The sequence below is a fragment of the Apodemus sylvaticus genome, chromosome X (genome assembly GCF_947179515.1).
Source record: "Apodemus sylvaticus chromosome X, mApoSyl1.1, whole genome shotgun sequence".
In the NCBI taxonomy this organism is placed as follows: Eukaryota; Metazoa; Chordata; class Mammalia; order Rodentia; family Muridae; genus Apodemus; species Apodemus sylvaticus.
Genome location: NC_067495.1, coordinates 20,629,133 through 20,656,782, shown reverse-complemented (window position 1 = coordinate 20,656,782; position 27,650 = coordinate 20,629,133). Strand labels below are relative to the sequence as shown.

Below are 27,650 nucleotides of genomic sequence, written 5' to 3'. Positions count from 1 at the left end.
CAATCACAAAAGAATACACATGGAATGCAATCTCTGATAAGTGGATATTAATTAGCCCAGAAGCTCTGAATACCCAAGGCACAAACTGCATAACAAATGACTCCCATGAAGAAGTATGGAGAGGGTCCTGATCCTGGAAAGGATTGATCTAGCATTGGAAGGGAATATAAGGACAGAGAAAAAGGAGGGAAGTGATTGGAGAAGGGATGGAGAGAAGAAGGTTTATGGGACATATGGGGAGGGGGAATCCGGGAAAGGGGAAATCATTTGGAATGTAAACAAAGAATAAAGAAAATAAAAATATTTTTAAAAAAGGAATAGTGATTATTACTCCCTGTCATTTTTGATGGTATTTTTTATATTTGATTGGTTATCTCCTTTGCATTTCTTGAAAGAAGGTTACTATCTTGCTTTTTCCAGGGTGAAGTTTCTCCTCCATGTATTGGTGTTTTCCTACTGTTATCCTTTGTAGGACTGGGTTTGTGGAAAGATATTGGGTAAAGTTGGTTTTGTCATGGGATATCTTGGTTCCTCCATCTATGGTGATTGAGAGTTTTGCTGGGTATAGTAATCTTGGCTGGCATTTGTGTTCTCTTAGCGTCTGCATGAGATCTGCCCAGGATCTTCTAGCTTTCATAGTCTCTGGTGAGAAGTCTGTTGTGTTTCCTATAGGTCTTCATTTAGATGATACTTGACCTTTTTCTCTTACTGCCTTTAATATTATTTCATGGTTTAGTACATTTGGGGTTTTGATTATTATGTGACAGGAGGTATATCTGTTCTGGTCCAGTCTGTTTGGAATTCTATAGGCTTCTTGTATATTCATGGGCATCTCTGTTTTAAGTTAGCAAAGTTTTCTTCCATAATATTATTGAAGATATTTGCTCCTCTCCTCCTTCCAGGGAGTGGGAAGCAGGAAAAGGGGAAAACATTTGAAATGTACATAAAGAATATATCGAATAAAATTTAAAAAAAAAGAAAAGAAAAAAAGGAAAAAGAAGAAATGTATGGAATAGAAGTAAAACATTGGACACAAAATGATTTCATTTAAAACAATGCTTAGAGGCTTGTTCAGTCATTTGTGTTTTAGTTACTTCAGACATATTCAAAAGAGTAACCAAAAATAGTCTTCACAGTGTGTAGGAAATTACAGATGATATTTGATATATGACTAAAAATATCTAATGATAGGGACTTCTTAGCATTTCATTTGTATCCTTTGAAAAGAGGTTATTGCTCAGAAGTAATTATCTAACAATTGTAGTCATGGAAACATAAGAATGTGTACAGTTACTTATTCCTCTTAATGTTGGCAGTTGATAACATTTGAACTTCCTAGAAGAGAGACAAAAAGGTAAGAATTGTATATTTTCTATGAAGTTTTCATTAATCTGTTGGGTTCCATAGCTGCCTGCAGCTATTACGAAGTGGGTTTCTCGAACAGAAGCTGAGGGATAAATAGGGAAGAGGGGCGAAAAGAAGTATGGCTAAGACAATATTCACTGATCAAAGCCAGAAACTTTAATGGCGCCAGACCTTTTAACAGTTTGGGCAAACCCTTCCCCCCAGACTCTAGGCTGAGTTCTGGTGGAAGTTGTCTAGCTTCTCTTGGAGGTCCTCGTCTTGACTGCTCCGGCAGCTGGGTGGGTCACCTGCTTAATTCAGGAATTCCTAGACCTGGAGGAACAATGAACTTAACCTTTACTTCAAGCACTCGGCCCTAGGTGGAGCAGGATCCTGGCTATCTGGGAGAAGTTAACCTTGACCAAAGTCAAACTCTGACCAAGTGCATGACTGCCCCAATATGGCTCTGTACAATTTCTCCCTTTTTTTATTAATTAGAACACGAGGAGGTAGAAAACAAGTGGATAAATATCCTTCATAAGAAGGTGGGCCTTAACCAGGAGGGGAAGCATTGACCATAATTCCTCTTAAATATTGTATAACGTCTTTTTCAGAGGAGGGGTAATAGGCTCCCTTATTATTTTAAGGACAGCCTCTCGACATTAACCCCTATGCAATTAGGTGTACTTCCTGGGGACTCAGAAGCAGAAATTCACCTCCCCATGCGGTGCTTTGCCTCGCCCGTCTCACTGGTACCCATGTTTGTTCATAAACAAACACACATAGATCTGAGTTCTATGTGGCTCCCTCTTTGGAGATCCACTTGTGTAAGTTTTGAAGCCAGGGGGGTCTGCAAGTGTCTTTAACAGACATGCAATCTCTCCATCCAGGTGAGCCTGGGTGGAGACAGCCAGTCTGCTTAACAAGCAAGGTCAAGAGTTAAAGGTGGAATAGGATTAACTTGTCCCTGAAGTATCCAATTCAGTTGCAAATTAACAACTTTAAGGACCCAAAGCTTGGCCTCTGGGGTGGGAGAGGTAGCCTTGTGTATCAAGAGATATGCTGTTACTTCTCAGGAAAAGTGGAGACTATATGTTAAATTAACACAGCTGGCTGAAGATTGTTAGCCATCTTCAAAATTGGAATCCTCAATATTGGAATTATTTCTAGACCAGTCTATGGTTGAGTCAGCTGAACACAATAAGGAGAAGAGTCATTTTAACTCTTCTTTAGATTAATTTTTCCTAAGCTAGCTTAACAGTCTCCATGTTCTGTCCCACAAAGTCTAAAAGCTTGAAGCTAGGCAATTTATCTAACCAGGGACATTTGACAATTTAGGTAAGTCAAGAACATATACCCAATATAGCTCTTATGATACCATGGTCTGGGCATTCAGCAAGATCAGTCAGCATATCTTCTGCAGCATTCTGTGGAAAAAACATAGGGGACATGCCTTCTTCCCCAGTATTAAATCAGGATCATGGCATATGTCAATAAGTGAATGCCTTCATTTCACCTAGGCATTAATATGCCTAATTACAAGATGTCATATACATTTAGCAAGGAGTTTCTTGGCATCCAAATTTTAAAATTTTCTTAAAAACATGCAAGCATAATTTAAATTATATGCACAGGGACACAATTTCCCCTCTCACTCTTCTAAGAAGATATTGTTTTATTAATTTAAGTTGGAACAAAGTATAACCCATAACATAGGCAATAACTATGTAATTATAGAAAATAAACATAGCATTTTTAGTTGCTTTTTCTGTTAGAGCAGTTGCAACTAGACAGCCTAAAAATGAATCATTAGTCACATGCACATATTTTTTAATCTTCTAAATTAGAAATATGAGTATCATTTATCTGTAATAACTAAGTCCTCTAGGATTAACACCATTACGTGGTAGAGGTAGAAATTGAGGACATCAAGAGCAAATATTTATAATTTGATGTGCACAATATAAAATTATTTCAAATACCTAAAGGACAGTCATTTAGAGAACATATCCTTTGTTCTTAGAAATTTGAATCACATTTGCATAAACTGTAAAAATTAAGAATTAGCAGTATTAAAAATGGACCAATTTTAAGCAATTATAAACCATGAGCTATATATATATATCTACTATTATTAAAAGCTTGACTTTTAACATCTTAAAAATAGCTGCTATAGCACCCAATTCAGGTATCTGTGTTGAAGCAGGGAGAAACTTAAAGGAATAAACATGTGATCTGATAGTACAAATTATCTTTTGGATAACAATTATTAATTTTGCCTAAAAATGCTTGCCATGTAATAGATCAACCATTAATAATAAATTTGATTGCTGCTTGAAGCAAGGAACACATGTTTCCTACCTTGAAAACAGAGGTTTAAGACCTTCTGTGGCAAGCTTAAAATGAGGTAAATATAAGATAAAGCCAATTAATATATCCTAACAACCTTTGAAAGCCATTTACCTAAAAATTCTAAAAGTCCATAGTTAGGAGCAAGGGCCTGTAACAAACATTCCATGAACATTATACACTGAATATTTTAAGATCCTAACTTCTAGTATTGAAACAGAGACAAAACATTTTTTTTCACATGAGGTAAGGCTATTATTAGCCAATCCTTGAGGCAAAAACTTTCTAATGAAATTGCTTTGCTTTAATTGTTTCTTTAAAGTTAGAAGCAAATGCTTTTATAATTATCAGAATGTAAAGTAAAAAACCAACCCTTTAAATTTACAATAATTTTGTAGGGAATAGACAGGCCAAATGTTAATGCCTTTATAGCCTCCTTGACCTTTCATAGATTTGAACAACATTTTAACCCACACCAGGATAAGTCAAGAACACTTTTTTTCTGCCCTAGGATCCACCTTTAGTCCTTGGCAAGGACTAGATCTGAGCCTTTTATCTAAGACCAGACCCAAACCTGCAAGGACGTTTTGAGGATTAAACAAAAGAAACCTGTAATTCCATGGTCAAAGGAACCTACTTGATATCAAATACATTTCCACAGAGATCTCCTTTTTAATCTTGGAGGGTTAAATTTTGCTCCTACCGTTGTAGCCTATAAACTTGTGGAAAAGTGGCAATGGGCCTCTAAAACCCATAGCTGTATCACTCTCAAAATTATCTTAATTACAAAATGTTAAGAATTATGAGCCTGTAAACTGAAAACTGTAGCCAATGACACACTGGCGATTTCTATTGTAACTCAATGTTTTCTTGCAATATTAGAGCACAATTGCAATTTTGGAAGCAAATCCCAATTTTAAACAATCTAATTTCTTTAAAATCTATGGCAAACACATATTTACAGCACAAGGTTTGTCTGCCAGTTCTTATGTTCAAGTGTATGACAGTGTAACTTATTAAAGAGACATTATTTTAAATCTTAATCTTCATTGAGTCCAATCTCCAGGCCAAGATTCACAAGAAACACCATGCCAATTTAGGAGCATCTTAAAGGCCTGTATTTCCTGGATTGCGTCATGCCACGTGTTGTTTAAAAATGGCGACTACCCTAAACTACCAGCTTTAACCGTCATGCCACATGTTGTTTAAAAATGGCGACTACCCTAAACTACCAGCTTTAACCTAACTTTTTGTTAATAACATTATACCTTTTAAATCATGTCCAGTGACTTAAGCCAATACTCTATAGTCAAGACATGCAAAATATACCTTTAAATCCAATTATAAACAAGAACAAAGCATGAGTTGCGTTAGGCCACGTGTAGCTAGTTAAGATGGCTCCAACACCGAATCACCAGTTTTAAACTATCCTTTTCTTACTAACACTATATCTTTTAAGTCATACCCAATTAATTTATAACTCTTTAGTCAAGATGTTATGTAAAACCTTATACCGTTAAGACCAATTAGAAACAAGTATAAAGCGACTACATGAATTTCACAAGCCAAACCAAAGTTTTCCCAAATCTTGAGGCTTCTGGGCTTTTAAAAGCGGCTTTTTCCCCAGCCATGTTTGCCTCTTGGGTGAGTGAGCTGCGCTGCTGCGGCGCGGCTTTAAATCAATCCCCACACAAACTGCGGCTGGCTCAAGAGGTTGCCAGCAGATGAAATCCTTACCAATTTTTCTTTTTAACATGAAACAGTCATTCACACAAAAACACAGAGAGGACATAAACATACACATAGACAAACAGTCAGTGCACCGGGACAAACATGGAAAGATACACAGAAGGATAAGCGCGCTTGTTAAGCAATTGCATCCATTTTCCTATTTAAACAGCTCTTAGAGGCTGTGGACATATGCCTATTTTTAAAACCCCTTTCTTTTTCGCCTAAATAAGCTCTTACGAGCTTTGGGCAAATGCCTACCAAATTCCTTCCCCATATTCCACTGTCAATCCCCTAAGCGAGTACAGCACTGGGTCCATACTGCCTCACTTAGTCCGTATCCTATAACTCACCATGCAGGATACTATCTTTTCCTTTTTCCGTTTTCCGCGAAGCTTCGCCAAGACAGGGTCACCTCAGGTAATCTTCTGGAATCCAGCCAGTTCCGTGTTTGGGCGCCACTCTGTTGGGTTCCATAGCTGCCTGCAGCTATTACGAAGTGGGTTTCTGGAACAGAAGCTGAGGGATAAATAGGGAAGAGGGGCGAAAAGAAGTATGGCTAAGACAATATTCACTGATCAAAGCCAGAAACTTTAATGGCGCCAGACCTTTTAACAGTTTGGGCAAACCCTTCCCCCCAGACTCTAGGCTGAGTTCTGGTGGAAGTTGTCTAGCTTCTCTTGGAGGTCCTCGTCTTGACTGCTCTGGCAGCTGGGTGGGTCACCTGCTTAATTCAGGAATTCCTAGACCTGGAGGAACAATGAACTTAACCTTTACTTCAAGCACTCGGCCCTAGGTGGAGCAGGATCCTGGCTATCTGGGAGAAGTTAACCTTGACCAAAGTCAAACTCTGACCAAGTGCATGACTGCCCCAATATGGCTCTGTACATTAATCACCTTCACTATCCTAACACAGAGAACGGGAAAGAAGGCCTCTGACATTTAGATCTGGCTACTGTTATACATCCCTTCCCTTTGAGCACATTTTGCTGAATGTCCTGATGGTCAGAAGCACAATGTGGTAATATTGTCACTTCAGGTTCTGCAGTGTATAACTTACTGATCTTGCACATGTGGGTTAGTGACTCTGTGTTATTTTACTATGTTTTGCTTGAGAATAATAATAGTGTTGTGAATAATGGGGTCTCATTAATATTCTGGAATGTTTAAAGTAGATTTTCACTATGCAAAACACATTTTTCTTTTTTTATTGAATATAATCTTCACTTGCATTTCAAATGCTAAAACCTTTCCTGGTTTCCCTCCTCCCCTAAAACCCTCAATCCCCCTTCCCAACCACTGTGTCCAAGTGTATGTCCCACTAGCAGACCCACTCCCAACTACCCACTGTTGAGGCTGACCTCATGGTTCTTCCCAAGGGACTGTAAACCTCTTCAGCTCCTCCTGTCTGCCCTCCAAATCCTCCACTGGGGACTCCATAACCAGTCCAATGGTTGACGGTTAGCATCGATCTCTGTATGTGTAAGGTTCTGGCAGTGCCCCTCCAGAGAAAAACATAACAGGCTCGTTTCAGTATGTACATCTTGTGATCCATAATAGTGGTGGGTTTTGGTTACAGTTCATAGGATGCATCACCAGGTAGGGTAGTCTCTGGGTGTCCTATCCTTCAGTCTCTGCTACACACTTTGTCTACATTATTGCTCCTGTGAGTATTTTGTTCCGTTTCCCACAGGAACTATAGCAACCCTACTTCAGGACTCCTTATTGAGGTTCCTGTGGTCTGTGAATAGTTTATTTTGAGCTTTTAGGCCAACATCCACCTATCATTGAGTGCATATCATACGTGATCATTTGTGATTGGGTTACCTCACTCAGGATGACACTTTCAAGTTGCAACCATTTCCCTAAGAATTTCATGAATTCATTGATTTTAATAGCTGAAAAGTATCCCATTATGTGTATATGTATATATACAATGGGATGCTATTGTGTGAGTGTGTGTGTGTTTATATATATGTATACATACTATATACTATATGTTATTTGCTATGTGCTATATGCTATATATATCTTAGTCAGGGTTTCTATTCCAGCACAAACATCCTGACCAAGAAATAAGTTGGGGAAGAAAGGGTTTATTGAGCTTACACTTCCACATCGCAGTTCATCACTAAAGGATGTCAGGACTGGAACTCAAGCAGGTCAGGAAGCAGGAGCAGATACAGAGGCCATGGAGGGATGGTTCTTACTTTCTTGCTTGCCCTGGCTTGCTCAGCCTGCTCTCTTATAGAACCCAAGAGCACCAGTCCAAAGGTGGTACCACCCACAAGGAGTCACCCCACTTGATCACTAATTGAGAAAATGCCCCAGAACTGGATCTCTTGGAGGAACATCCCCTACTGAAGCTCCTTTCTCTGTGATAACACCATCCTGTGTCAAGTTGACACACAAAACTTGCCAATACGATCGAACTCTTGTCAACTTGACACACAAACACATCATTATTAAGCCTCAACCCTTACTTTCTTATTCATCCCCAAGATCTAAATTACATGAAAAGTCCAACAGTCTTTACATATTAAACGTTCATTTCCCTTAAAATGTCAATTATCTTTAAAATTCTTTTCCTTTAAAACTTCAAAATCTTATAACTGTGGGCTCAACTAAAATACTTTCTTCCTTCAAGAGGAAACATATCAGGCACAGTCACAACAAAAAGCAAAAGTCAAACTCCAATAGTTCAATGCCTGTGATCCAACTCACAATCTTCTGGGATACTCCAAGGGCTTGGGTCACTTCTCCAGCTCTGTACTTTGTAGCACACAGCTTGTCTTCTAGGCTCCAGCTGCCTGTACTCCACTTCTGCTGCTGATCTTGGTGGACATCTCATGACACCGGTATCTCCAAAGCACTGCTGACTTCTATTATAGTTAGCCTTTACCAATAGCCTCTCATAGGCTCTCTTCATGGTGACAAGCCTCTGCTCCCATGCGTGACCCCTTCAAGTCCTGGGCCATCAATTGCAACTGAGGCTGCACCATCACCAATGGCCTTCCGTGGCCTCTCACTGTGCCAAGAACCTCAGCTGCTCTCCATGACCCCTTCATGCCTTCAAAACCAGTACTAGCTGGGTGACTCTTACACAGTACCAAGTCCAGCTACAGCACAAAATACAATGGTGGTTATCTCTGGAACACACTCTCTATGCTCTCAGAAAACACTTCCAAGAAGATTTCATCTCAGTGATGCTGGTCTCTTCTTAATCAAAACTAATTTCTTAGCTCAAACTAAACAGCATCAATAGTCCCAATAACAAAAAGATTTGCTTGAGTGGTTCTGGTATCTTGTTACTCACAGCTAACCAAAACCACAGACTCTTCACAATCAAAACATGGCCACTGTAAGAGTTTTTATCTTCCATCTGAAATTTCACAAGCAAGGCCTACATCTTTTGCACTGTTCTTATCATTGTCTTCCAAGCTCCGACAGAACTTTCCACCAAGCTCTTAATACTCTAATGGCTTTTCTGACTGGTGTGAGGTGGAATCTCAGGGCTGTTTTGATTTGAATTTCCCTGATAACTAAGTTTGCTAAACATTTCTTTAGATGCTTCAGGGCCATTCATGTTTCCTCATTTGAAAATTCTCTGTTAGCTATGCACCCCATTTTTAATGGGGTTATTTGAATTTCTGGATTCTAACTTCTTGAGTTCTTGTATACATTGGATATTAGCCCTCTTTCAGAAGTATGGATTGGTAAAGATTTTTTTCCCAATTTGTTGCTTGCCATTTTCCCATATTGATAGCGTCCTTTGCCTAACAGAAGCTTTGCAGTTTTATGAGGTCCCATTTGTTGATTCTTGTTCTTAGCGCATAAGCCATTGGTATTATATCCAGGAACTTTGCCCCTGTGCCCATGTGTTCAAGGTTCATCCCCACTCTCTCCTCTATGAGCTTCAGTGTTTCTGGTTTTATGTGTGATCCATTTGGACTTGAGCTTTTTACAAGAATGGGTCTATTTGCATTTGCTGCATGCTAATCTCCAGTTGATCCAGTGCCATTGGTTAAAAGTGCTGTCTTTTTTTTCCCACTGGCTGTTTTTAGCACCTTTGTCAAATATAAAGTGACCATAGGTGTGGGGTTTCTTTTCTAGGTCTTGAATTCTATTCCATTAATCTTCCTGCATGTCTCTGTACAAATACCATATAGTTTTTACTACTATTGCTAAAGAGTACAGCTTGAAGTTGGGGAATATGATTTCCCCCAGGACATCATTTGTTGTGAGGAAGAGTTTTTGCTATCCCGGTATTTTTGTTATTCCATCTGAATTTGAGAATTGCTCTTTCTAGATCTATGAAGAATTCATTAGGGATTTTGATGGGGATTGCACTGAATCTGTATATTGCTTTCGGCAAGATGTCCATTTTTCTATATTGATCCTGCCAATCCATGAACATGGGAGATCTTTCCATCTTCTGAGATCTTCTTGAGTTGCTTTCTTCAGAGGCTTGAAGTTCTTATCATACAGATCTTTCTGTTGCTTTGGTCGATTCACATCTGGGTATGAAATATTATTTGGGACTATTGTGAAGATTATCGTTTCCCTAATTTCTTTCTCATCTTGCTTATCATTTGAGTAGAGGAAGGCTACTGATTTGTTTGAGTTAATTTTATATCCAGCCACTTTGCTGAAGCTGTTTATCAGCTTTAGGAGTTCTATGGTGGAAGGCTTGGAGTCAATTAAGTATATGATTCTAACATCTGCAAATAGTGATATTTTGACTTCTTCCTTTCCAATTTCTATACCTTTGACCTCCATTTGTTGTATGATTTCTCTGGCTAGGAATTCAAGTACTATACTGAATAGATAGGGAGAAAGTGGGCAGACTTGTCTGGTCTCTGATTTTAGTCGGATTGCTTCAAGTTTTTCTCTATTTAGTTTGATATTGGCTACCTGTTTGCAGAATATTACTTTCACTATTATACGGAATGGGCCTTATATTCCCAATCTCTCCAAGGCTTTTATGATGAAGGGATGCTGGATATTGTCAAAAGCCTTTTCAGTATCTAATGAAATGTCAATGTGGTTTTTTTGTTTACCTTGAGTTTGTTTATGTACTGAATTACATTGACCGATATCTGTATGTTGATCCATCCACACATACTTTTATGTAGCCTACTTGATCATGGTGAATAATTTTTTGAGGCATTCTTGGATTTGGTTGGACAGAATTTTATTTAGTAATTTTGCTTGTATGTTCATAAGGGGAATTGGTTTGAAGTTCTCTTTCCTTGTTTGGTCTTTGTTTGGTTTAGGTATCAGCCTTATTGTGGTTCACAGAATGAGTTGGGTAGTATTCCTTGAGTTTCTATTTTATGGAATAGTTTGATGAGTAATGGTATTATCTCTTCCTAGAAGATCTGATAGAATTCCACACTAAATCCATCTGGTCCTGGGCTTTTGTTTGAATTGAGTTTCTATTTTGAGGAATAGTTTGATGAGTAATGGTATTAGGTCTTCCTGGAAGATCTGATAGAATTCCACACTAAACCCATCTGGTCCTGGGCTTTTTGTTTGATGGGAGGCTATTAACAAATGCTTCTATTTCCTCAGGACTTATGGGCTATTTAGATGGTTTATCTGATCCTGTTTTAACTTTGGCATCTGGTATGTATCTAAAACGTTGTCCCCTTGGTCCAGATTTTCAAGTTTTGTTGAATACAAACGTTGTAGTAGGATCTGGTGAGTTTATGAATTTCCAGTTTCTGTTGTTTTGTCTTCCTTTTCATTTTTGATTTTATGAATTTCAGTAGTGCCTCTGTGTCCTCTGTCTTTCCAAAGGCTTTTCTGTCTTGCTGATTTTCTCGAAGAACCAGCTCCTGGTTCTGTTGATTCTTTGTATAGTTATTTCTGTTTCTATTTGGTTGGTTTTGGCCCTGAATTTGATTATTTCCTGCCATCTACTACTCTTGTGTGCACTTGCTGCTTTTTATTCTAGAGCTTTCAAGTGCAAGTTGCTAGTGTAAGCTTTCTCCTTTCTCTTTTTGGAGGCACTTAGAGCTATCACTTTTCCTCTTTGCACTTCTTTCCTTGTATCTCATAAGTTATGGTATGATGTGTCTTCATTTTCATTAAATTCTAAAAAGTCTTTAATTTCTTTCTTTATTTACTTCCTTAACCAAGCTATCATTGGGAAGTGCATTGATCAAAGTCCATGTATATATGTGTTTTTCCATTGTATTTGTTTGAATTTAAGACCAGCTTTAGGCCGTGGTGATGTGATAATGTGCATGGAATAATTTCAATACTTCTGTATCTGTTGAGACCTGTTTTGGTACCTATTATATGGTCAGTTTTGGAGTAGGATGAGATGCTGAGAATAAGGTATATTCTTTTGCTTTAGGATAGAATGCTCTATAAATATCTGTTAGATCCATCTGGTCAATAAATTCGGTAAGTTTCACTGTGTCTCTGTTTAGTTTCTGTTTCCATGATTTGTCCATTGTTGAGTAGGGTGTTGAAGGCTTCCACTATTATTGTGTGGGGTGCAATGTGTGCTTTGAGCTTTAATAAAGTTTCTTTTATATGGTTGGGTGCCCTTGCTTTTGATGTGTAGATGTTCAGAATTGAGAAGTCATCTTGGTAGACTTTTGCATTGAAAAGTATGAATTCTTCCTCCATATCTTTTTTCACGACTTTTGGTTGAAAGTAAATTTTATCCAATAAATCGAATGGCCACTCCAGCTCGTTTCTTAGGACCATTTGCTTGGATTTTTTTTTTCCAACCTATGACTCTGAAGTAGTGACTGCCTTTGACACTAAGGTGAGTTTCTTGTATACAGCAAAATGTTGGGTCCTTTTAAAGTATCCAGTCTGTTAGTGATTATTGGAGAATTAAGACCATTGATACTAAGAGATATTAAGGAAAAGTGATTGTTGGTTACTGTTATCTTCTTTGTTAGATGTGGAATTCTGTTTGTATGGCTGTCTTCTTTAGGGTTTGTTGAAATGTCATTACTTTATTGCTGTTTCTAGGGTGTAGTTTCCAGCATTGTATTGGTATTTTCAACCCATTATCCTTTGTAGAGCTGCATTTGTAGAAAGATAGTGTGTAAATTTGCTTTTCTCATGGAATATCTTGTTTTCTCTGTCGATGGTAATTGAGAGTTTTGCTGGGTATAGTAAACTGGGCTGACATTTATGTTCTCTTAGGGTTTGTATGGCATATGCCCAGGATCTTCTAGCTTTCATGGACTCTGGTGAGAAGTCTGGTTTTAGTCTGATAGGCCTGCATTTATATGTTACTTGACCTTTTTCTCTTACTACTTTTAATATTCTTTCTTTGTTTTGTGCATTTGTTGTTTTGATTATTATGTGACGGGAGGAATTTTTGTTCTGGTCCAATCTATTTGGTGTTTTGTAGGCTTCTTTTTTGTTCGTGGGAATCTCTTTCTTTAGGTTAGGGAAGTTTCCTTCTATAATTTCAAAACATGATTTATTAATGGAAAGGTTTGTGAGAGCCCAACAGTCAACAAGACTTTTTTCTGAGCAGAAACTTGTGCTTTACAGGATGTCTTTCATCAGATCCTTCACCACTACTTGTGACTCCCATTGTGATCAGCATTTCCTGTAACTTAGAAGATTGGTGCTATTGTCATACTCCAAATGGATCATTTCACACTCAACACAAAAAGGTAAAGTATGACATTTGAAGGCTTTCTACTTGGTTCTTATAAAATGTTTATCTGTGTACTGAGGGTTCACAAAAGGGCAATACCATACCCTGCCTACCTAGCTAATTTGTCTGGTTCAAAGCCATTCTGCATCTTGCTTACATTTGTACTGCAAATCATACTTATTCTGTGGTCTACTACATGACATAAACCTTGGAATGTCCGATCTTTTGGAGATTCCCAAGCTACCATCAAATCTAAAGTTATCTTATGGATGGAATATCCCAAGTAGCATGTCTACTGTTGTCAGCATTTTAGAAAGCACATTCCCTGGGAGACTGTGGAACATTGAGTATCTGGTATTTGATGCTGCCTGGCAATAAGATGCCTATTATAGACCCTTACCCATCTTCATGTGCAATGCAATGACATTCTGCAAATGCTGTTGTTACTGAAGGACTCTTTCCTTTCTAATAAAGGACACATCAGGACATCTCAGCATGATTTTCTCATTTTCCTTTTATTAAAATAATAAGTCTGCATTGATAATAATTATAGATAAGTTGCTTCATAATATTAATATGAAGTGTATCTTTTGTGTCAAAAATCATATTGCATCAACCAAATACCTCCAGATTTTTATATGTGGCACCTAAATAAAGTCAATGTTCACAAGTGCATAAGAGACAGAATGCTCCTATCCATGATTCCTTATATTTGACATGCATTTTGTAGTCTTGATGCTCTACAGATTGAATTTAGCATTCAACATATATGGTAGGTGATTAGCATCCTCTCATCAAGTGAAAGGAATGAGTACTCATACTCTGTAAACCATGACTCAGTACTTTCTTCACATATCATGTTCCTGTTTTATCTTCAGATTTGCAGGGGTTAAGGAGTGGATCTTCCGAGTGACAGGCTTCCTTTGCAGCTTATTATCTTCAGGCCTCGGAATGATCCTTGCAAGTAGCAAATACTGGCGCCTCTGGGAATTCGACAATAAGGTCATCCAGCTTGTTTACATCGGACTCTGGGAAGCTTATTACCACTATGAAGTTAACTACTCTGGTACTGGGACCAAAATTCTGGTACACAGACCTGTCAACTCAACCTGGACAATTTCACCTGAATTTCAATGTGCACGGAATCTGATATTCCTGACAATGCTGATAAATCCTGTTGTTGTGTTTTTTACCTCAGCAGCCATCAGGGTCAGCATAATCAAAGCGTCAGTCCCTGAGATTCAGATACTGTGCTACAAGTGTTCTATCTTAATTCTGATCCTTAGCAGCATTTGTACCATTATTTCTGTGACCTGGAACCATGTAGCAGATTTTTATGGTGAAACCACCCTTGACTTTCCACCAAACTTTCCAGTTAAGAAAGAAGCCTTGATTATAAAACACAGCACTCATGTGTTTCCACTGGGTCTCCTGACAACCACCCTGTCACTCTTTAGTATAATTATGTTCCTCTTTGAGATAAGGTCACTGAGAAAGCTGAATGCCCAGCATGCTTACATGCAGTCTGAGGAAATCACCATAAATGAGGGTTCTGGTGTTTGCCCAATGTGCCAGCAGACAACCTGACAACATTTACTGCACACACACACTGTACTCCTGTAGTGGCGTACTTATTTAAAATAAAAGTATTGCATTGATGTTTTGGTATTTTATTAAGCATTTACCTTCTGCTTGTTGAAAGTGTTCTATTTTTGAAAGATATTCGCATCCTAAACTCTGTATTCTAAGATGATGTGTTCAGTTCTTCCTGACTTCCTATTGCTGAAAAAGTAGTGATGAAATGAAAATGCCATAAACCAAAGAACCGATCCTAAGGTGAGAGTTTTCTTCAAAAGCAAGGAAGCAAGCATGCAAGCAAACATACAAACAATCAAAACCCACTCACTCGAGTGGGAAAGCATATCAGGGTCAGGAATCTAAACTCCTAATGTATATTGAATGTAGAGCAGTATATCCAAACTTTGGCAACTCTGAAAGTTAAAGTTTCTTGAAGTCAGGAAGAGACACTGCTCACTGAGCATGCTTACAGTCTCTGCAGACTTCCCAGATGCGGTTCTTTTGAAATGCCCATGTTTTTTCCATTTTGTGACAATGCAGGAAATCAATACCTGTACGGGGTAGAGGGACTTGAATTTTGTGTGTGGAAGCTCTCTGGAGGTTAGAAGATTATACTTGGTACTGCTAAGTCCCAAATGATGCCCTGGATCCACTCAGTCCACAGAACAAACAAACACTCCCGCAGAAACTATAAAATACCCTGTTCTAATTGGAGACACTGTGGAGGGAACAGATGCTCCAAATTCAGCAGAGCAGAAAAAGCAAGAGTAGGGAGGGAGTCAGGTGCAAATTGTCATATGTATCTCTTAGCTCTGACTGAGTAGCAATCAGAATGCTTCTGAAGCTCTAACTTATTAGCAACTAGAGTGTGTTTTTATTTACACAGCTCTTTCACAGAACAAGGCCAGACTAATGATTATCAAAGAGGTACAGATTATGTGTTTGATTTCTGTTTACCTGTGCAAACTAAGAGATCCAGGCACAATTGGAAAATAAAAGCAGAACAGATTTAATTTTATTATCAGTTCTATACCTCCAGTTGTAAGACTCTCAAGAATGACCCCTCCATAGCATTTTATATTGTATATAACTGATGCTTCTTATGCAGGTAGTGTTTGCAGTTTTTGAGTGCTCCACTCAAACAGAAACTATCTGATCCCGTCTTCTTGAGAATAGCAAATCTAATAGCTAAACACTTTAGTTTACATTTTATCCTCTACAGAGATCTTCATCGAGCTCTAGTAGTTACTGAGTTCTCTTCCAGGGGCTATGCCCTGCATGTCCCCTATCTTTTGAGTAAATTCTCAGAAAACTACATATCTATTAAAAAGGGAAGGCATGAGTCTGTGAAGTAGTCTCCTGGGCAGTCAGAAACTTTCAATTGTCTGTGTTACACCTGAAGTAATTATACTGTTTGAGTTTTTTTCAGAGGCAGACACCCCAGGAAGAATCCTGGCACTAATAACCTCATCTAGCTTTTTCTGTGCTTAATGATCTCTAGTGCACAAGGAAGATTTAGGCCCAGAGAAAGCTAATTTTACAATTTTCCTGGAAGTACTCCAACATAATTCTCCCAGGAAAAGTTCTAAAATGAAGCATAATGCATAAAGTACCTAGGATTGCAACAAGCACACTCTAAAACCCAAAAGTGACAGATTGAATGACAGTGATTGCACCATTCAGGATTGCATGAACTGGGTAAAACAGCTGTCCTGGCTTCATGTCTCTCACTGTTTCTGCTATTCATGGGTGTATCTCCTTAGTTTAAATGTATTGTCTTACAATACCATTCTATTCTGTGTTGGTGGACACTGATGATTTGAACTGATGTTTTTCTCTATGGTTTTCATTTATTAGTCACAAGTCTTTTAGGGTGGATACAGATGTGGGCAATATTTTTCTGCTGAGGCAGGTAAAGACAGGCCATGTGTTTTTGATTCTATAATGCCCTGTGCATAAAATGGATAAATGTCTAGAGAGGAATGACCCATAAGTCGACATTGTAGAATTATTAACACAGACTTGGCTGACTTCCTGAGTACTTATTTTTCATTCTTGGGGAGAGTGAGCTTCTTACTGTGTGTTAGTCTATGTATACATTCACTCTCTGTAAAACTTGGTCTTTCACTGGCATTACCCCAAAAACTCTGTACAAGATATTTGATTCATTAGTGGAAAAACCTTTACATAAGCAAGTCCAGAATTGAAATGTGTATTTTGGCTCTCAATTTGAAGGAATGCTAAACTATGCCTGAGAGAACATGAACCTGAAGTTGTTTGACCCGGTGCAGCAGTAGATTTGAGCACAGATAAATGGTTTTGGTTCTTATCTAACTTTTCTTTTTTCATGCAGCCTGGGCTCACAGCTCATGGAATGATGACACCTTCAATTGGAGTCAATATTCCGAACCCATTGAACCCATGGAAGTAAATATGGAAAATTTTAGAGACAAAGAAGACTGTGACTTAATTTCTTTTCTTTTGTTTTAGACATTGTCTATTTATCATTCAAATTTAATGACCCTGTGATGGTGTGATTATGCTTGACCAATGGGAAGTGTTATTATTAGGAGGTGGGCCTTGTTTTAGTAAGTATGACACTATGTATGGAGTCTACATGATATTATGCTCAAGTTCTGCCTACTGTGGCAGAGTGCCTTCTCCTAGTTACCTTTGAAGCCAGTCTTGTCCAGGGAGCCTTTAGATCAAGATGTAGAGCAAATACTTCAGCACAATGCATGTCTGCTTGTTGCTATGCTTCCTGCCATAATGGTAATATATTGACCCTTTGAATCTGTAAGCCAGAGATCCTTAAATGTTGTCTTTTTAAGAGTTACCTTTGGGGCAGGTGAGTTGGCTCATTAGTTAAGAGCACTGACTGCTCTTCTTAAGGGCCTGAGTTCAAATCTCAGGAACCACATGGTTGCTTACCGCCATCTGTAATGAGATCTGATGCTATCTTCTTAAATGTCTAAATGGAAGCTATCATGTATTTCCATATAACAAATAATTCATTTAAAAAAATTGTTACCTAGGCCATTTTTTGTCTCTCTTTTGTAATTATTTTAATTTTCTATATTCTTTGTTTACATTCCAAATGATTCCCTCCTCCCGATATGTCCCATAATCCTTCTTCTCTCCATCCCTTCTCCAATCACCTACCTCCTTTTTTTTCTCTGTCCTTATATTCCCCTCCAATGCTGGATCATACCTTTCCAGGATCAAGACCTTCTTCATGGGAGTCATTTGTTATACAATTTGTGCCTTGGGTATTCAGGACTTCTGGGCTAATTAATATCCACTTATCAGAGATTGTATTCCATGTGTATTCTTTTGTGACTGGGTTACCTCACTTAGGATGATATTTTCCAGATCAAACCATTTGCCTAAAAATTTTGTGAATTCATTGTTTCTAATTGCTGAGTAGTATTCCATTGTGTAAATATACCATATTTTCTGTATCCATTCCTCCTTTGAGGGGCATCTGCGTTCTTTCCAGCTTCTGGCTATTATAAATATGGCTGCTATGAACATAATGGAACATGTGTCTTTATTGCATGCCTCGCAATCTTTTGGGTATATGCCCAGGAGAGGTATAGCGGGGTCCTCCGGAAGGGTCATGTCCAGTTTTCTGAGGAACCGCCAGACTGATTTCCAAAGTTGTTGTACCATCTTACAGCCCCACCAGCAGTGGAGGAGTGCTCCTCTTTCTCCACATCCTTGCCAATACCTGCTGTCTCGAGTTTTTGACCTTAGCCATTCTGACTGGTGTAAGGTGAAATCTCAGGGTTGTTTGGATTTGCATTTCCATAATGACTAATGATGTTGAGCACTTCTTAAGGTGCCTCTCAGCCATCCGAATTTCTTCAGGTGAAAATTCTTTGTTTAGACCTGTACCCCATTTTTAATAGGGTTATTTGGTTCCCTGGGGTCTAACTTCTTGTGTTCTTTGTATATATTGGATATTAGCCCTCTATCAGATGTACGGTTGATGAATTTCCTTTCCCAATTTGATGGTTGCCATTTTGTCCTTTTAACAGTGTTCTTTGCCTTACAGAAACATTGTAATTTTATGAGTTCCCATTTGTCAATTCTTGATCTTAGTGCATAAACTATTGGTGATCTGTTCAGGAACTTTCCCCCCGTGCCCATGTCTTCTAGGGTCTTCTCAAGTTTCTTTTCTATTAGTTTCAGTGTGTCTGGTTTTACATGGAGGTCCTTGATCCACTTGGAGTGAAGTTTAGTACATGGAGATAAGAATGGATCAATTCACATTCTTCTGCATGCTGACCGCCAATTGAACCAGCACCATTTGTTAAAAAGGCTATCATCTTTTCCACTGGAGGTTTTTGGCTCCTTTGTCGAAGATCAAGTGACCGTAGGTGTGTGGGTTAATTTCTGGATTTCAATTCTATTCCATTGGTCCACATGTCTGTCACTGTGCCAATGCCATGCAGTTTTTAATACTATTGCTCTGTAGTATTGCTTGAAGTCAGGGATACTGATTCCCCCAGAATTTCTTTTGTTGTTGAGAATAGTTTTAGGTATCCTGGGTTTTTTGTTATTCCAGATGAATTTGAGAATTGCTTTTTCTAACTCTGTGAAGAACTAAGTTGGGATTTTGATGGGGATTGCATTTAATCTGTAGATTGCTTTTGGCAAGATGGCCATTTTAACTATATTAATCCTGCCAATCCATGAGCATGGCAGATTTTTCTATTTTCTAAGGTCTTCATCGATTTCCTTCTTCAGAGATTGGAAGTTCTTGTCATATAGATCTTTCACCTGTTTGGTTAGAGTCACACTAACATACTTTATATTGTTTGTTGCGATTGTGAAGGTTGTCATTTCCCTAACTTCTTTCTCAGCCTGCTTATCCTTTGAGTATAGTCTCCGCATTTTTGTCTCTTAATAGCAATGAAACCATAAGATAGATTCCAAATCATTTTAAAAATTGGAGCAGAGTCTGTGGCTGCAATCACTTGGGGTTTCTAGTACTGATGTGGTCTCCTGTCAAGCAGGAGTCTTTTGTCAGAGTTGTGGTAAAAGCTATGCAGCCTAGGAGAGGGATTGTAGTTGAGGAATGTGCAGATGATAAGGGGCATTAGATGGCAACTGGCCATTTCTTTCCTGGGGTTCCTAGTAATACATTGCCCTTCTATATTGTGGAATCCTTCGTAGGGAATGTAGGCTGTGACACAGAGCCAAGGAGAAGCCATGCAGTTGGGACTGGAGTTCCTACTATATGTGTGGCTTCCCATAGAGTTAGAACAGCATAGTACTAATATCTCTAATGTCTTCAGGCAACAAAACCAAGTATCTGTTATCTCTGTGTATGCTTAAATCTATGGCCTATTCACCATGTGTGACCTGAGAAGTTTATATCTTCATAGACAGAGCCCAAAATTTAGCCAATCTGATCTCATTGATTTTATGTTTTGAATTGTTTGAGGCAGCTTATCACTGTGGTAGAAAAGGCTGGATTTTCATTTACTATGATGGACCAGATTAGCCATGGTGCTGAGTTTTAGTGTCATGACATGTTACCCCTTTCTCTGGCTTTTACATTATTTTGACATATTTTTCTAGTATATTCTCTGACTCTCTGAAGGATGAATATTGTGGTGTGTTCTTCCTACTGCAAGCACAGCAGTAAGATACTATTACATAGCAGCCAATGGCCCCTTTCTCTACTTATAAAGCAAAGGATTTCGCAGGGTAGAGACCACAAGAAGAGAGAGAGAAGGAATACAAGCCATGGAATAGAACATGAACAGGAAAACAGGAGAAGTAGAGCCACCAAAGGCTAGGTGAGCCATAAAAATGTTGCCATGTAGATGGCAACTGGAGCTAAGAGCAGCATAGATGAAACATAGTAATAACTTGGGTTATGGATAGGAAGGTTGACTCTAAACTCATGAAGAGTAGACAGCTGCCTAGCTGTTGTGCTGCATAAGGGAAATTATAATGCAAAGGCTGTGTGTGTCTCATCTGGGAACATAAATGCTGTATAGTGGGGAAATGACCCTTGCTGGGATTTTTAATATTAACTACTACACACATGATCTGAATAACCAGGTAAGAAGCACAGGCAATATGCGAATGTGTCATTGGAGTATAGATGATCTACAACATGAATGTCTTCCCCATTTGTCGGGAACCATCACAGGACAAGATAATAACTAACAGGTGACCTTCCTGAGATTACCACCTTAGATTAACCTCTATGATAAATGTCTGATAGACAAAGCCAAGGAGAAAATCATGTACTAAGATTCCTGCTATTAATATGCATTTCCTATTACTATTATCACTATTAATTTTTATTATTTTTGGGTTGCCTATTTACTGAGGCATGTTTGTATTTTCTTTTTTTTTTTTAAGGGTGACAGTAATTCTTTATTGAAAAGGTACCCCATTTCATGGAAAGCAAAATCTGTGGTTTCAGATGTTTCTTTTCTTTTTTTTTTATTCGATATAATTTATTTACATTTCAAATGATTTCCCCTTTTCTAGCCCCCCCACTCCCCACAAGTCCCGTAAGCCCCCTTCTATTCCCCTGTCCTCCCACCCACACCCTCCCACTTCCCCGTTCTGGTTTTGCCGAATACTGCTTCACTGAGTCTTTCCAGAACCAGGGGCAACTCCTCCTTTCTTCTTGTACCTCATTTGATGTGTGGATTATGTTTTGGGTATTCCAGTTTTCTAGGTTGATATCCACTTATTAGTGAGTGCATACCATGATTCACCTTTTGAGTCAGGGTTACCTCACTTAGTATGATATTCTCTAGCTCCATCCATTTGCCTAAGAATTTCATGAATTCATTGTTTCTAATGGCTGAATAGTACTCCATTGTGTAGATATACCACATTTTTTGCATCCACTCTTCTGTTGAGGGATACCTGGGTTCTTTCCAACATCTGGCAATTATAAATAGGGCTGCTATGAACATAGTAGAAAATGTATCCTTATTACATGGTGGGGAGACTTCTGGGTATATGCCCGGGAGTGGTATAGCAGGATCTTCTGGAAGTGAGGTGCCCAGTTTTTGGAGGAACCGCCAGACTGCTTTCCAGAGTGGTTGTACCAATTTGCAACCCCACCAGCAGTGGAGGAGTGTTCCTCTTTCTCCACACCCTCTCCAACACCTGCTGTCTCCTGAATTTTTAATCTTAGCCATTCTGACTGGTGTAAGATAAAATCTTAGTGTTGTTTTGATTTGCATTTCCCTAATGACTAATGAAGTTGAGCATTTTTGAAGATGCTTCTCCGCCATCCGAAGTTCTTCAGGTGAGAATTCTTTGTTTAACTCTGTACCCCATTTTTTAATAGGGTTGTTTGGTTTTCTGGAGTCTAACTTCTTGAGTTCTTTATATATATTGGATATTAGCCCTCTATCTGATGTAGGATTGGTGAAGATCTTTTCCCAATTTGTTGATTGCCGATTTGTCCTCTTGATGGTGTCCTTTGCCTTACAGAAACTTTGTAATTTTATGAGGTCCCATTTGTCAATTCTTGCTCTTAGAGCATACGCTATTGGTGTTCTGTTCAGAAACTTTCTCCCTGTACCGATGTCCTCAAGGGTCTTCCCCAGTTTCTTTTCTATTAGCTTCAGAGTGTCTGGCTTTATGTGGAGGTCCTTGATCCATTTGGATTTGAGCTTAGTACAAGGAGACAAGGATGGATCAATTCGCATTCTTCTGCATGCTGACCTCCAGTTGAACCAGCACCATTTGTTGAAAAGGCTATCTTTTTTCCATTGGATGTTTTCAGCCTCTTTGTTGAGGATCAAGTGGCCATAGGTGTGTGGGTTCATTTCTGGATCTTCAGTCCTGTTCCATTGATCCTCCTGCCTGTCACTGTACCAATACCATGGAGTTTTTTAACACTATTGCTCTGTAGTATTGCTTGAGGTCAGGGATACTGATTCCCCCAGATTTTCTTTTGTTGCTGAGAATAGTTTTAGCTATCCTGGGTTTTTGTTGTTCCAGATAAATTTGATAATTGCTCTTTCTAACTCTGTGAAGAAGTGAGTTGGGATTTTGATGGGTATTGCATTGAATCTGTATATTGCTTTTGGCAAAATGGCCATTTTAACTATATTGATTCTACCGATCCATGAGCATGGGAGGTTTTCCCATTTTTTGAGGTCTTCTTCCATTTCCTTCTTCAGAGTCTTGAAGTTCTTGTCATACAGATCTTTCACATGATTGGTAAGAGTCACCCCAAAATACTTTATACTGTTTGTGGCTATTGTGAAGGGGGTCATTTCCCTAATTTCTTTCTCAGCCTGCTTATCCTTTGAGTATAGGAAGGCCACTGATTTGCTTGAGTTGATTTTATAACCTTCCACTTTGCTGAAGTTGTTTATCAGCTGTAGGAGCTCTCTAGTGGAGTTCTTTGGGTCACTTAGTTAGACGATCATGTCGTCTGCAAATAATGATAGTTTGACTTCTTCCTTTCCAATTTGTATCCTTTGACCTCCTTATGATGTCGAATTGCCCGAGCTAGTACCTCAAGTACAATATTGAAAAGATAAGGAGAAAGGGGGCAGCCTTGTCTGGTCCCTGATTTCAGTGGGATTGCTTCAAGTTTCTCTCCATTTAGTTTGATGCTGGCTACCGGTTTGCTATATATTGCTTTTACTATGTTTAGGTATGGGCCTTGAATTCCTGTTCTCTCCAATACTTTAAGCATGAAGGGATGCTGAATTTTGTCAAATGCTTTTTCAGCATCCAATGAAATGACCATGTGGTTTTGTTCTTTGAGTTTGTTTATGCAGTAGATAGTATTGATGGATTTCCGTATATTCCACCAACCCTGCATTCCCGGGATAAAGCCTACTTGATCATGGTGGATGATCGTTTTGATGTGTTCTTGGATTCGGTTGGCAAGAATTTTATTGAGTATTTTTGCATCGATGTTCATAAGGGAAATTGGTCTGAAGTTCTCTTTCTTTGTTGGATCTTTTTGTGGCTTTGGTATCAGCGTAATTGTGGCTTCGTAGAAGGAATTGGGTAGTGTTACTTCTGTTTCTATTTTGTGGAATAGTTTGAAGAGTATTGGTGTTAACTCTTCTTTGAAGGTCTGGTAGAATGCTAAACTGAAGCCATCTGGTCCTGTGCTTTTTTTGGTTGGAAGATTTTCTATGACTCCTTCTATTTCTTTAGGCATTATGGGACTGTTTAGATGGTCTAGTTGTTCCTGATTTAATTTTGGTATTTGGTATCTGTCAAGGAAATTGTCCATTTCCTCCAGATTCTCCAGTTGTGTTGAGGACAGGCTCTTGTAGTAGGATCTGATGATTTTTTGGATTTCCTCAGTTTCCGTTGTTATATCTCCCTTTTCATTTCTAAGTTTGTTAATTTGGATACTTTCTCTGTGCCCTTTGGTCAGTCTGGCTAAGGGTTTATCTATCTTGTTGATTTTCTCAAAGAACCAGCTCCTGGTTTTGTTGATTTTTTGTATGGTTCTCTTTGTTTCTACTTGATTGATTTCGGCCCTGAGTTTGATGATTTCCTGCCTTCTACTCCTCCTGGGCGAAATAGCTTCTTTTTGTTCTAGGACTTTCAGGTATGTCATTAAGCTGGTAATGTATGCTCTCTCCATTTTCTTTTTAGAGGCACTCAGGGCTATGAGTTTTCCTCTCAGCACTGCTTTCATTGTGTCCCATAGATATGGGTATGTTGTGTTTTCATTTTCATTGTGTTCTAAAAAGTCTTTAATTTCTTTCTTTATTTCTTCCTTGACCAAGGTATCATTGAGTAGAGTATTGTTCAGTTTCCACGTGTATGTGGGTTTTCTGTTGTTTCTGTTGCTATTGAAGACCACTTTTACTCCATAGTGATCAGATAGGAGGCATGGGATTAGTTCGATCTTCTTATATTTGTTGAGGTCTGTCTTGTGACCCATTATATGGTCGATTTTGGAGAAGGTACCATGAGGTGCTGAGTAAAAGGTATATTCTTTTGTTTTAGGATAGAATGTTCTATATATATATCTGTTAAAACTAATTGGTCCAAAGCTTCAATTAGTTTCATTGTGTCCCTGTTTAGTTTCTGTTTTAGTGCAGTGTTGAAGTCACCCACAATTATTGTGTTAGGTGCAATGTGTGCTTTTAGTTTTAATAAAGTTTCTTTTACGAAAGAGGGTGCCCTTGCATTTGGGGCATAGATGTTCAGGATTGACAGTTCTTCTTTTTGTATTTTTCCTTTGAGCAGCAAGAAGTGTCCCTCAGGGTCCCTTTTGATGACTTTGGGTTGAAAGTCAATTTTATCTGATATTAAAATGGCTACTCCAGCTTGTTTCCTGAGACCATTTGCTTGTAAAATTGTCTTCCAGCCTTTTACTCTAAGGTAGTGTTTGTCTTTGACCCTGAGGTATGTTTCCTGTAAGCAGCAAAATGTAGGGTCCTGTTTACGTATCCATTCAGTTTGTCTGTGTCTTTTTATTGGGGCATTAAGTCCATTGATGTTAAGAGATATTAAGGAATAGTGATTGTTACTTCCTATCATTTTTGACGTTATTTTTTAAATTTGAATGCTTAACTTCTTTTGGGTTTGATGAAAGGTTACTATCTTGCTTTTTCCAGGGTGAAGTTTCCCTCCTTGTATTGGTGTTGTCCTCCTATTATCCTTTTTAGGGCTGGGTTTGTGGATAGATATTGGGTAAACTTGGTTTTGTCATGAAATATCTTAGTTTCTCCATCTATGGTGATTGAGAGTTTTGCTGGATATAGTAGTTTTGGCTCGCATTTGTGTTCTCTTAGAGTCTGCATGAGATCTGCCCAGGACCTTCTAGCCTTCATAGTCTCAGGTGAAAAGTCTGCTGTGATTTTGATAGGTCTTCCTTTATATGTTACTTGGCCTTTTTCTCTTACTGCCTTTAGTATTCTTTCTTTGTTTAGAACATTTGGTGTTTTGATTATTATGTGACGGGAAGTATTTCTGTTCTGGTCCAGTCTGTTTGGAGTTCTGTAGGCTTCTTGTATATTCATGGGCATCTCTCTCTTTAGGTTAGGGAAGTTTTCTTCTATAATTTTATTGAAGATATTTGCTGGCCCTTTAAGTTGTAAATCTTCACTCTCATCTATGCCTATAATCCTTAGGTTTGGTCTTCTCATTGTGTCCTGGATTTCCTGGATATTTTGGGTTACAAGCTTTTTGCATTTTGCATTTTCTTTAACTGTTGAGTCCATGGTTTCTATGGAATCTTCAGCATCTGAGATTCTTTCTTATACCTCTTGTATTCTGTTGTTGATATTTGCATCTCTGTCCCCTGATTTCTTCCCAAGGCTTTCTAGCTCTAAAGTTGTCTCCCTTTGAGTTTTCTTAGTTGTTTCTACTTCTGATTTTAGATCCTGGATGGTTTTGCTTAGCTCCTTCACTTGCTTGTTTGTGCTTTCCTGTAATTCTTTAAGAGATTTTTCTGTTTCCTCTTTCATGACCTCAGCCTGTTGACCAAAGTTCTCCTGTATTTCTTTAAGAGATTTTTCTGTTTCGTCTTTCATGACCTCAGCCTGTTGACCAAAGTTCTCCTGTATTTCTTTAAGTGTTTTTTGCATTTCCTCCTTGTTGGCTTTTGTATTCTCCTGGATTTCTTTCAATGATTTTTGTGTTTCCCTTGCAAGGGCTTCTAACTTTTGATACATTTTCTCCTGAATTTCTTTAAGTATGTCAGGGTGCTGCTGCCCAGGCTGTTCTGATCCCAAATCAGGCATTATCTCTCAGACATTTCCTGTAGAACTTTGCTAATTCATGGACAGGCCCCATTTCCTCTCTAATAATTCCAACAAGAACACTAAGCTATTCAGTTATGACATATACGAAGACCTAGGTTAGACCCTGTATTTGCTGTTCCTCATTGTAAATTGACTACATCTGGAAAGATTGACAGTTTAGAATTTGAAGGCTCACCTGAGATCCAGATATTAAGGCTGGGAGATACAAGTTTCTAACCTGGATCTTGGCATGTAGATCTTGAGGCATAGTGGCTATTAATCCCAGAACAGTAAGGCAAGGAGATCTCTGAGTTCAAGGCCATCTGGGTCAAAGCAAGTCCCAGATCCGGGTATGGTGGTACACACCCTTCATCTGAGCCACACCATCAGCTGGAGACCTACATAAAGATATTGGAAGCAGGAAGATTTGCACCTCTTTGCCTGATTGCCTTGTATGACTGAGCAACTAGATCCATGGACTTCCATTCACAGTGGACCATTGTTGCAGAGTTGGAATACAGACTGTAAGTCATCATAATAATTTCGCTTACTATATAGAGACTACTCATAATTTCTATGATTCTAGAGAACCCTAACTAGTGTCCTCAAGAGGCTTCATGATGTTTCCAAGTTCCTATGAGGCCCAGTCATTTGACTCTGTGGGCTATATTCTCTTGTGATGTCCCACATGTCCCTGACCCCTCTTGTTCCTCCAATCTCACTCTTCCCATCACCTTTGCAGATCCCCTGATCCCTTAATGTTTGACTGTGATAGTCTGCATCTGCTCCCATAAGTTTCTGAATGAAATCTCTGATCTCTTTGATGAATATTATGCCAAGTGCTCATCTTGTCACACTTGGCAGACAGGAGAAGCTATAGGTTAAAGGTTTGGTGGGTAGGTTAGTGTCCAAACCATTCCACTTGAGGACTTACTGGTTATGTGGCTGGTTAATGCCTCATATCCCCTATTTCTGGAGTTCTTGCAAGGGTTGCTATCATAATTGCACCTATTTTTTTTACCTCATCAATGTATATGCCACCCATCATTAAAATAAATTTCCAAGTATTTTTCCATCCTTCTCTCCACCAGATCCCTCCTCTATGCAACCCTTCCAGTCCAAGTGAAGAATTTCTTTATCCTTTCCATGCAGTTCCTTGTATTTTAGAATCTCTAGGTCTGTGGACTGTAGCATGATTGTCACTGTACAGATAACATCTACTAAAAAGTGATTATGGGCTGGAGAGATGGCTCAGCAGGTTAAGAGCACCGACTGCTCTTCCAAAGTTCATG

General features: G+C 38.7%; 1 protein-coding gene and 1 pseudogene across 1 annotated transcript; one reads left to right on the top strand and one right to left on the bottom strand.

Annotated features, from left to right (window-relative positions):
* LOC127675590 (abl interactor 2-like) overlaps nt 1–12,994 on the bottom strand; it is a 29,280-nt pseudogene extending 16,286 nt beyond the window's left edge.
* A 53-nt stretch (nt 12,995–13,047) lies between these two features.
* On the top strand, nt 13,048–14,647 carry LOC127675589 (uncharacterized). The gene is made up of 2 exons (XM_052171651.1): nt 13,048–13,076; nt 13,939–14,647. The coding sequence occupies exons 1-2, from the start codon at nt 13,048–13,050 to the stop codon at nt 14,645–14,647; spliced, it is 738 nt and encodes a 245-aa protein (XP_052027611.1).
* The last annotated feature ends 13,003 nt before the right edge of the window (nt 14,648–27,650 follow it).

What these genes read in the sequence shown, in the direction of transcription:
- LOC127675589 (XM_052171651.1), top strand. Translation starts at nt 13,048, where the DNA reads ATGGATCATTTCACACTCAACACAAAAAG. An exon ending in TTCACACTCAACACAAAAAG is followed by an intron (nt 13,077 to 13,938) that starts GTAAAGTATGAC and finishes TTTTATCTTCAG; the next exon opens with ATTTGCAGGGGTTAAGGAGT.